This window comes from Lycium barbarum, chromosome 10 (genome assembly GCF_019175385.1).
Source record: "Lycium barbarum isolate Lr01 chromosome 10, ASM1917538v2, whole genome shotgun sequence".
Classification (NCBI taxonomy): domain Eukaryota; kingdom Viridiplantae; phylum Streptophyta; class Magnoliopsida; order Solanales; family Solanaceae; genus Lycium; species Lycium barbarum.
Genome location: NC_083346.1, coordinates 99,354,061 through 99,366,273, shown reverse-complemented (window position 1 = coordinate 99,366,273; position 12,213 = coordinate 99,354,061). Strand labels below are relative to the sequence as shown.

The window sequence follows — 12,213 nt, the reverse complement described above, 5'->3', positions numbered from 1 at the left end:
GAATATACACATTAGTGATTTGAACACGAAAAACATATCATATAAACCAAGTTCATAATCACCAAGAATATAAATTACCATGTTAAGAAAGAATAACATTAAAATGTCATAAAGATCCGACAGATAACTATTATTACAACACAATGCAATTTACAACTATGGAGCATTTCGGCTTGGACATGTTGTTTTTGTGGCCAACTGTTTTGCATAAGGAGCATTTGTTTTTCTGCATAGCCCTCTTTGTCCACCTTCTTCCGTGTTTGCTAGAACTTAAAAGCTTCACATCCCTTGGTCACCACTTGCACTTCAGATGTTCACATCTAAAGCAATACACACTTCGCGAATTGAATGACATTCCTTTATAAAAACCTGTTTCATCATCCTGAACATGGCTGGACTGTGACGATTGTACAGCACACGATGTATTACTCGCAAGTTCGAGTATAGGGATCGGCTCACCCCCACTTCCACGGGGCTTCGTACTTCTATTATCTGGAATATCCATATCCACCCCTTCCAATTTATCATTTAATACATCTTGTTGGTCTTGAGCTAAATTATGGTTCTCGACCGGGCTTCGAACCACGTATACCCTTAAAATGGGCCTAGCTATATCTTTCAAATAAGTACGCAAACGACTCTGATCGGTTATCTTAAAAAGGCAAGACCTCTGGTTTTCAAAAGAGCTATGCATGTAAGTGATGACAAGGTCTTTCGGTTCACAAGTTAATTCACAATAATTAATGATTAAGTTCACAAAATCATCAAACTCAACATCTCTTGGGACAGTCATCGCTATCGTCTCTAACATGTGACTACCCTTCCATCGCCAAATATATCGATTGTTCACCTCGATCCATTCACCATGGAAATCAACACCTATTATTATTGAGTCCCCCATTAATGGTGCCTGAAGATATTTTGTTTTAAAAAAATCAGTCATGACCAACGCAAGTCAAAGGCCACTTAAATTTATGATTAAGTTAATTATTGAGTGGTTTTTTCTGAAATTTTGGACCCAAAGTAGTTAACTTAATCACAATTTTGAGCGGCCTTTGAGCTTGGATGTTCAAAGCTGTCACAACTAGTAATTACAATGCTTGAATGTCAAGCATTGTAATTACTAGTTGTGACAGCTTTGACCACCCCAAGCCCAAAGGCCACTTAAATTTATGATTAAGTTCATAATTGAGTGGTTTTTTCCTGTAATTTTGGACCCAAATTAGTTAACTTAATCACAACTTTAAATGACTTCTTGGAACAAATAACTGACTTGTTGCAAGTAGGTTACTAGTTGCAACAGCTCGCTTATTTGTTGGAGACAACTTCAGTTTTTGTCCTTGTCTCATATCAAAATGGAACAACTATCTGACTTGTTGGAACAACTAACGTACTTGTTGCAACAAGTATGTAACTTGTTCCAACTACTTGGTAACTTGTTGGAGACAGCTTCAGTTTGTCTGTTTGATAACAAAATGCAACAACTAAGTGACTTGTTGGAACAAATAACTGACTTGTTGCAACAAGTAGGTTACTAGTTGTAACAACTCACTTATTTGTTGGAGACAGCTTCAGTCTCTGTCTCTGTTTCATAACAAAATGGAACAATTATATGAATTGTTAGAACAACTAACGTATTTGTTGCAACAAGTATGTAACTTGTTCCAACTACTTGATTACTTGTTAGAGACAGCTTCAGTTTTTGTCTGTTTCATAACAAAATGCAACAACTAAGTGACTAATTGAAACAAATAACATACTTGTTGCAACAAGTAGGTTACTAGTTGCAACAGCTCACTTATTTGTTGGAGACAGCTTCAGTCTCTGTTTCATCCAACAACTGTAAAATATGTCCAACAGTTGCTGTACTTTATGCAGCAAGTATCATACTTATTGCAACAAGTAACTCAGTTGTTGGAAAGAGTAGGAGCTCTCCAACAGATTTCACAGTTGTTGCATAAAGTACAACAGCTGTTGTAAATTATTTATTCACATTTTTTGTAATTGTTGCAACAAATTAGTAAATCTATTGCAACAACTTCATAATTTATCAACAACTCTTGCAGAAATACTAGGACTACAACAGCTGATGCAAAAAGTTCAGAAGCTCTTACACAGCAGCTTTAGAACTTGTTGCAACAACTATACTGCTGTAACTACGAATCTGGGAAAATCAGCAAATAAGGCAACTATACCCAGATGAACAATTGAAAGAAACAGTATTGTTTAATTTACCAATGGATCTGAAAACACTTATGAAGTAATGCAGTGCTACACCAATGACATTCAATCAAAAAATTGTAAAATCGGATGATTTTTTTTTTCTTGAGCAATGGCGGATGAAGAAGAAGAAGAAGAAGAAGAAAGCAGGGGCGGACCAAGAAGAAGAAGAAGAAGAAGAAAGCAGCACGAAGAAGAGATGAGAAGAACAAAAATGGAGAAAATGGCACTAAATAGGATTTTTTTTTTCCCGATTTTTGTATTTTAGGGTTTATAGTGGTTGGGTCAAAGTGTTAAAAATAAAACTTTGGGGCAAAGTGTTAAAAGTAAAGTTTAGGGTCAAAGTGTTAAAAATAAAACTTGAGGGCAAAGTATTAAAAATAAAACAGAGGGCCAAAGTGTCAAAAATGAAACTATTGGGCAAACTCAAAGCCCCTTAATCACTAATCAAATTTAGTCACCTCTACTCAATAATTAAAACTTGAATCACCTCCCTTCAATTTTAAAACTAAAAGATCACCTATAATTAAATGGCCCTACACACTCCCTCCATCCACTTTTAGAGCCTGTTTGGATGGACTTAAAAAAAGCAGTTTTTCCAGCTTATAATAAGTTGGGGTAGCCCAACTTGTTTTTTTTGGCTTATAAGTTGTTTTCAGCTTATAAGCTGCTTTAGATAAATTAATCCAAATTGGCCCAATTAATTTTTTGGCCTTTTTTAAGCATAAAATGGCTTTAAACTGGCCAGCCAAACACTCAAAAAAATTGAAAACAGCTTATAAGCAACTTATAAGCCAATCCAAACGGGCTCTTACTTGTCCATAATGGACTTTACATGTTTTTAAGTAATAATAAATGAAATGTATATTTGACCATAATACCCATATTAATGATGTCTAGATTCAATGAACTTGAAAACGATTTGAGGAATGAGTAGTTAATTTTGAGGGTAAAACAGGAAAAATAAAATTGTATTTCTCTTGATATGTTAAAGTGGACAAATAAAAGTGAAAATTTATTTTTAGTAGAATGGACAAGTAAAAGTGAAGGGAGGGAGTATTTGTATGGCTGTTTGTAAATCATCACATAAAGTTAAAGAGATAAGGGTCAAAAACAGACCTCAACTATCACTTTTTTTTGTGTTTCAAATCTGAACTATCCGAAGTGAGACTTTCCGACATAAACTATCAACAGTTAGTTAGCAAAACACACCTCGACTTATATGATGGTGTGTGTACTACACTCTTTTAAAAAAATTTAAAAAAAAATCGTGCCACGTGGATAAATAATTCCACCGTGGCAGAACTAATTGTTAGGTTAAAAGTTAATTCCAAGTGGATAATTTGCCCACATTTGCAAAAAACATTCTTCCTAATTTTGACAAGAAAATATGACCAATGAAGAAGATGAAGGGAAAGAAAATGAGACCAATGAAGAAGATAAAGAGAAACAAAATGAAGGAGAAAATCTGATTAACTCTTAAGAAGAAGAAAATGAAGAACAAAGCTGATAATGAAGAGGAAATAAATGAGAAAATATGCACAAGAGAAGAAGAAATGAAGAAAATGATTGAGAAATGATGAAGAAGAAGGGCTAAAGCTTAGGGTTTTAAATAATTAATTGAAAATTTTAAAAAATAATAATAATGAATCAGCTCATATATAGCTATTTTACATATACCAAATGGACGAAATTTTTTGAGAAAATTATGCTTCACGCGCCTTTTGGTGTTTGAGGTCAAACATTTAGTCTAGTCAGTGCTCAGGTGTGTTTTGCTAACTATCTGGTGATAGTTTAGGTAGAAAAGTCTCACTTCGAATAGTTCAGGTATGAAACACACAAAAAAAAAGTGATAGTTGAGCTGTGTTTTTTACCCTTATCTCAAAGTTAAATTATTTCTAAATATAGAAAGATGATATTCTTTTTGGGACATACTAAAACGAAAAGTGTCACATAAATTGTATAGTGAGTAATTATTTAGGGCTCCTTTGGTACGAAGGATAAGGAATACATAATTCACTTCCAAACCAACTCCAAACGACAGCTTAAGATTCAAAACATTCACCACACGCACTTTCGAAAGCATATAAATAACAAAATTGAAGGAAAATTAATTAGGAGTCATTAATTGTTGGGTTAATAGCATTTTTGGTCCTTCAATTATTGATAATTTTTTTAATTTTGGTCCTTGTGATAGATGACTAAACATATTTAACCTCTAATTAATCGAAGTGCAAACTTTTGATCCCTTTGTTTGTGAATGTTCATACTTTTTTCCATAATTATTTATCGTTTCATCACTTAATTATCCATTTGTTTTGTTACTCCATATTTGACGGTAATATAGTTCTAAAAGTAGTTCAAATACAACATACTTCTTACATGCAGGGACTAGAAACCCACACTTTGATTAATTGAAGGCTAAATATACTTCATTAGATATTACAAGGACCAAAATCATAATTTATCAATAACTGAGGGACCAAAAGTGCTATTATCCCTTAATTAGGAATTTGTACTTGGCGGTTCTAATTTTTTGTGAGTTCGTTTTTTCTTTTCATATTTCAAAATTCGAATTTAGTGCTTACACTTGACATCCTAAAGGTGTTTTGCCTCCCTATTCTATATACGGAAAAGGGCCAAAAAGGCCTCCGAACTATCGGAAAAGATTGAAAAAATGGCCTTCATCCACCTATTTTGCTAAAAATACCCCTTTGGTTACAGATAGTACAGGAGTATATTTAGCCCTTTTCCGAAAGGAAAGTGTTCAAATTACCTCTATACTACTAAAAATTGCTCAGTTCATTAGACTTTTAACTCATTCACTTGTCTTTGTCTTTTGCATTAACACAAAGCTCCAGCACAAAATAGATGGACTTCTTGTGTTCAAATTTAGCGAGAAAAAATGATCAAATTTAGCCTCAATATTTGACTCTGGTTGAAACTCCATTAGACGTCAATGGCAAAAATGGCACTTTTTTCCAATGGTGGAGGTGAAATTTTTACCATAACATTAACAAGTGATAAAATTACTCAATTTCAAATATCACTAGGCAATTTTGACTCTTTTTCCTAAGTGAAATCGTAACTAGGAGGTCTCACAATCACATCTAAATACGATAACAAAGATGCTTTTTACCCCATACTAATTACTAATCCATCACACTCTTGAAAAAATCATTTCTTTTCCCTATCTTTGGGGGAATACAAGCTATTCAACATCTCACTCCAAGTACATTCTTTGGAATGCAAGAAAATCATTCACAAGGAGTAGAAGTACCAATAGGTCTAGTTCCTATCCCACATGGAAAATGCAGCTTCATAACCAATTTGTTGAGCTGTCCCTTTTTCACTTTCTGAATCAACAAGTGTATTTCTCGTGAAGATATGCCCACTCTTTATAATGAAATAAGACATATGTTGCAACTGAATCACCAATTTAAAAATGATTTGACAAGGTAATTAATTAGGCAAATCACGCATGTTAACAACTTCCTTGGATTTTTCAAATGACAAAACAGAAGGGAAAACTAGTCTTTAAAGTGAGAACACTAATTATAGAAATAACAAAAAACATGGACATGAGAATGTCTCAAAGTTGTAGAAATGAATGAACTTAACTAACAAAACTTGAAGCAGTGATGTAAGGTTCATACAACCGATTACAAAGAATGCAGGGATGACAAGTGAGAAACTAGACCTGCTTGTTGTCTATATAATCTACCACTGCTTCTGCCTAATAAAAATCAGCTTACGAGCAAATATAGCGCTTTTTTTTTATAATGAACTACCAATGCGCAAAGGCAGGTTCACCGTTCACATCCTCAACAGGAGCAGGAAGGTTAAGATCAAGTAAATCAGCAAATTCTCCTTTGACTGTTGAAGCTTGATTGTGATTCTCCTGCGAACCAACAAGGAAATGCGACCTTTTGTGGCCACCTAAAGCTTGGCCAGACTTAAACATCCTGTTACAGAATGGGCATTCGTGTCCTTTGAATTTCTTAGGTTTCATCTTCTTTTCAGGATTATAAACGACATCTTGAGCACGAGCAGCCGGTTTATTGCTGAATGTCTCCCTATGCTTTCCCTTGTCTATGTAATTAGGACCATTATCAGCATCACGACTGTTCTCAACGATTTGATCATATGTTGATTCGAAATAGGCATTGGCTTTTTTGTTGCAGGGTCGGTGTCCACCAAGAGCCTGATAAGAGCTAAAAGTCTTCTTGCAGTTGAAGCACTCATACTTTTTCTTTTTCTGAGTTTGTTTGTATCCTTCAGGAACTTTTAATTCGAGCTTTATCTTCCTATACGACGACTCATTTCCTAATTCCGTGTCATAAGAACTATCCTTAGTTCTCTTTTTTGATTCACTCTTTACCAAATTTGAAGCCATTCCATAGCTATCATATTTATATTCCTTGGTTGATCCATTCCTTATTTCTGTTATGTACTTTTTTGTTCTGTTTAAGCCCTTTTCTGTGTCTCTTCTAGACTCATCGCGCAAAACTCCAAGGCTCTTGTTAGACGTATTCCATTGGTAGTTACCGTTTCTATGGAACTCATCAACAGATGCATCTGATTCAACTAAAAAGTACCCGGAATCAGAGTTTTCAGATTGAGCTTCAGCATTCAAAACACTAAGTTTCAAGTTTCTGTCCGCCTTTTTTTTGCACCTTCGATGTGCTTCATCTACATTGTCAGCACATTTTAAACTATCCTTTCTAGCTATTTTCATCTCGACAGATGATGATTTCGTCTCCAAAATAACAGAATTGTTGTCAGAAGACTCAACAACTGAATTGACACCATGCCAAATCCCAGAATCCATAGACAACATCATCAAACACTTAGCTACTTCCTCTTGATCTTGCTCATCAATCTCAGAAACCGATGAGGAAACACTTCTATTATTGTTAACCAAGCAAATTGAAGAAGACTTAGCAGCTACAAGTTTATTGTACCTTTTAGTAATCTTTGATCTGCTCCTCAGCCTTGGCTCCTCAGCTTCAGTATCCGAGTTGCTATCGATCACCAAATTCTTGTTTTCGCTAGTCCACGAGTGATCATCTTTCGAGCCCCTATCTTTGCCAGAGTGACACGCCATGTGGCCACACAACGCTTTAAGTGATTGAAAAACCTTACCACATTGTTGACAAACATTCTCTTGAGGCAACATAGGGGATGACCGCGAATCGGAAGCCCTCCAAGTTTTTTTGGGGTTGTCTCTAAGTCCATAACCAGAATGTTCACCTAGTTCAAACTGTGATGATTTATGATCTCTCTGGCTATTATTCTTCCCACCATTATCAGTACTCCAAGATTGCAACTTTTTCTGTTTGAATTCAACTTTTTGATTTAATTTAGCTGGATTTGCTAGTACATGAGACCTCATGTGACCACCAAATGACTTACCACATGGAAACCTCTTGTTACACAGCTTGCAAAAGTACTTCAAATCTTGATCTTCTTCCATTGAGTAAAATTTTGTAAAATTCACTGATTAAACTGCAAGATCAAGTAACAGTTACTATATCAAGTTCAAAATGCAGAAAAGCAGAACCCCAGATCAAAGAAAAGAGAAAAAAAGATTTACAAATATGGAGTTGGATACAGATCATCACCAAGGCTGTTTTGAGTATTGCGTTATAGTAGCTAATCTCTCAAATAAATAAAAATGGCACTTTTTTTGGGAAGTAAATGATCAGACCCACAAAAAAAGGAGACTCTTTCAATTCCATATCCATGTAATCTCCCCTTCACTAAGACAGAGAATTATTAAATGTTCAAAAATCAAAATTTCAATAATCCTTTTATGAAAAATTCAATATTTAATGACCATAAGACTAGCAACATATTTGGGACTTAAAAAACCAAATCACAACAGAAAACTAAAGACTCTTTCCTCCCCCACCCCCCAGACCCCAAAAAAAAAAAAAAAAACGCAAAAATTCCTCTCTCACTCTTTTAGGGAAAAAAGTTTTATAGTAGTATGACAATAGGACCAGCAAAAAGTTTCTTTCTTTCTAATCATATGGTCAAGATCTGCTCGCCATTTTATTACTCTTTCCGTCTCATATTACTTGTAAAAATCACAACTAAAAAGTGTATTTTTCTATCTTACCCTTATCCCTCTTTAATTAATTGCACTCTAATCAATACTGTATTACTTATTTTCAACAACACTTAATATTAAGGATCAAATGAGATAAAAATAATTAATTTCATCTTGATTTTATAAAATAAAAGTATTTTGGAATAAATATTTTTAGTAACCTTGACAACTAATATGAGACGGGGGAGTATGAGAATTGAGATTGAGAAATTAAAAGAGTACAAACATTTCTATTTGTGGATATTTGAATTTAATTTGTACAAAACATTCCTCGAATTTAATTTGTACAAAACATTCCTCATTTGTCTGTCGCACCCATAAAAGGTCCCAATCTTCAGGCTTTATTTTTCTTTTTATTCATCTTCCTCCTGATTTATGCCTTCCTAACTCATTAGAAAATTCATTTCACCCTTAACTTTACATGCTTTGTATTTGTTTTCTTGAAGTATTTTCTCCCAACTGTATTTATTTAGTCAACATTTTTCTCTGTAGATAATTTGGTGTGTAACATAGTGCATTGGAAGTATCTTTCCACTGCATTAAGTCATTAATAAGTGTATACTCTGGATTATTGTTACACCAAGTTAAATAGTACATAAAGGCTTTGTACAAATCCCCACCAGCCATAATTTAGGTAATATTTGACTCGATGACTATCCACCAACCTGTTCTAGCAGGTTGCATTTCCACCAAAATACAATATAGTCGGGACCAATTTATAACTATCATTCTCTGTAATAACATTTCATTATAATGACTAAATTTTTTCAAAATTATTTTTCATGTTATGTTATATTACTCCCTTTACCCTGATTTGTTTGAAGGTTGACCAGTTTGAAGAGTCAAACAACTCTTTCTTGACGATTTTTTCTAACTCTTTTCATATATTATGAATCATTAATTGTACAGACTTATAGTACATTTTATGTGATTTTCAAATATGTAAATTTTATTATAAAATACTCAGAGAATCTATATTTAAAATTAAATTAAAAAAAAAAAACTATTTGACTCTCCAAACTGATCAACCTTCAAACAAGTTGGGACAGAGAAAATATATATTTTGTATGACAACATTTCACTCTAGATGTCAAAAGATATCCACACAAAAGACGTGTTATAGAGAAGTTTGACTGTATAATAATTATGTGCTCAAAATCCAACGAAGGGGGACAAATTTAACTTTGATTTCCTTCTAAGTTCACTATCTTCCATATAGTAACATTTAACTTCACCTTTTATATTCTCTGTACGGAAAAGGGTCAAATGTGTCCCTGTACTATTAGAAAAGGGTTAAATATACCCCTCGTTATACTTTGGGTCTAAATATACCTTTCTCGTTATAGTTTGGGTCCAAATATACCCTTTTTGTTATACTTTGGGTTCAAATATGCTCTTCTTTTATACTTTGAGTCCAAATACACCCTTCCTCTCTTAAAATTGTCCAAGATGGATATGAGATATGACGTGACACTGACAACTCTATGAAGTGGACATCACATCGCATGCCACCTCACCAACCCAACCCATTTACCCTCTCTTCCCCTTCTTCTTCCACCACTACCATCTCCTCCCCTCCACAACCTTTGCAACCATTAGCAACCCCACACTTATAATTTATCAGTTGATAATTTTGTTGTTTTGCTGATCAAGAATGCAGTTTAATGAAAAATATTCAATCCGGTTTACAGTTAAAGAATGCAGTTTTCTATTTGATTTCTCAGTTTTAGCAGAATTTCCTCAGTTTAAGATGCTGAAAAATGATTATTGTAATAGAGTTTACTCTGTTTTACAGATAAGCAGAAGCATGTTGTTTTCTAGTAAATTTTTCTTTGTTTAGTAATTTTTTCGCTGTTTTATGGTGAAGAATGCAATTTTCTAGTAATCTTCATTTTTTCCGGCATTTTCCACTGTTTTATTGGTGAAGAATGCGGTTTTCCAATGGTGGCGTTGTGACACATCAAAGTGTAATTTGAATAAATACGTGAATGTATCAATAAATATATGATGCCTTGTTATTAATAATCTTTGCCTTGTCATTTTACTGAAATTTTGGAATTTCGGATATGGAAGAAATTGGATCCTTCTTTGGGTTAGATCCAATCCTTTGTTTCTAAACTCATTGGTGGTTATCAAAATCCCAGAATAAGTTCATTAGATTAAGACCTAAACTCCCTCTAGAAGTATAATAAAATCATTTCATTGCTAATGGTTGTAAAGGTTGTGGAAGAGAAGAGATGGTAGTGGTGGAAGAAGAAGGGAAAAAGAGGGTGAATGGGTTGGGGTGGTGAGGTGGCATGCCATTCGGTATCCACCTAATCGAATTGTCAGTGTCACGTCATATCTCATGTCCATCTTGGACAATTTTAACGAAGAAAGGGTATATTTGAACACAAAATATAAAAGAGGGTATATTTAAACTCAAAGTATAACAAAAATGATATATTTGGACCCAAGGTATAACGAGGGTATATTTAACCCTTTTCTGATAGTTCAAGCATATATTTGACCCTTTCAAAAATATAGTTTAAATAGATAACTATGCACAAGAAATAATGAACCACTAGTGCATAACAAAATTATATATCTTGGAATAAAATGAAACGGGTGTAGATAATTTATTAGTCGTTTATCCATAGAAAATTTTTCCTCTTTTTTTTTTTTTCAAGATATTTTTCAAAACATCATTTGATTATACATTGGATTGAATTTTTTATTTTTCTAGAATATGAGTTTAAGTATGAAAAGGTGTTGTTGACCAATTTTTCAAGTGAAAAATCTTTTCCACTTACAAAATTTCAAGTTAAAAATAGGTCCAAAAACACAACTTCAATTTACAAATACACTTTTTCAACTTAAAATACTACTTTTTTCAAATACCACATTTTTTATGCCCAACCACCTACTTAAATGGACAAATCCAAGTAGGTAATTAATTGAATGATTTATTGGCCTACTATGGTAAAAGGAACAAAAATAAACAAATTTTCTTGCATTACCAACCTTATGGGTACTCATCAACCTTTGACAGTGTGAGTGTGTATGGGTACTCATCATTATGATTTTATTGTAGGAAAGATGGGACACTTCATAGAAGAAGGCAGTTATTTTTTTACAGCATTTTTTAAGTAAAAAAATCTAAAACAGATCTATCATTTATGTATAGTAGTGTCATTTTAAGAAAATAAGATCAAGAATAACCTTAAACACAAACGTTAAAATGGGCTAAGATTGATTCCTAAAATTGGAAAGAAAAAGATCTTCAATCTCTTTTTCTATATTAAAAAAAAAAAAGGAAACAAAATTATATAATACTGTTTTTGAAAAAAATACAAATATAGGGAAAAAAATTGTAAACAGTGCAAAGATAAACTAAAAATATAAAATCTCTCTTTTCTTTTCTTACTATCTTTTGTTTGGGAGACCGGAACCAAAATGCCCCCAAAAAAACCATTATGAACCAAAATACCCAATAAAAAAAATGTTACAAAAGTACCTGTAGCGCAGTAATTTACTGCGCTAAAGCACTTCACGGAGACGGAGCCGTTAAGTGCTATAGCACAGTATTTTACTGCGCTATAGAAATCTTTCTCTCACCTATAGCGCAGTAAAATACTGCGCTATAGGACTCTGCCATAAAACCCATCGGGTTCCACCACTGGTCCCTCCAATGGTAAAAAAAGAAGTTGAAAACGCCATTGGAGGGGAAACCGAGGTGGTCCCCACATCCAAAAACTTCATTTTCTATTAAATTTCGTCTGGAAATTTTAGATTCTCGGTATATTCAAGTTAAGGAGCAAGATTCTAAGTTCGAATTTTGGGAAAAAGCGGCGTACAACTCGATTAAAATAACTCTATAAAAAATCTTCGATTAAGGT

General features: G+C 33.6%; 1 protein-coding gene across 2 annotated transcripts; it reads right to left on the bottom strand.

Annotated features, from left to right (window-relative positions):
- Nucleotides 1-5,704: 5,704 nt before the first annotated feature.
- On the bottom strand, nucleotides 5,705-8,350 carry LOC132615965 (uncharacterized). 2 transcript variants are annotated; one of them, XM_060330561.1, is made up of 2 exons: nucleotides 7,817-8,350; nucleotides 5,705-7,728 (listed from the first exon to the last, which is right to left on the bottom strand). In XM_060330561.1, exon 2 carries the CDS (start codon nucleotides 7,694-7,696, stop codon nucleotides 6,008-6,010), a length of 1,689 nt encoding a protein of 562 aa, XP_060186544.1. In that variant the 5' UTR covers nucleotides 7,697-7,728; nucleotides 7,817-8,350; the 3' UTR covers nucleotides 5,705-6,007. The 2 variants fall into 2 exon arrangements, with proteins under 2 accessions (XP_060186544.1, XP_060186545.1); XM_060330562.1 differs by having other exon boundaries at nucleotides 7,845-8,350.
- Nucleotides 8,351-12,213: the final 3,863 nt, after the last annotated feature.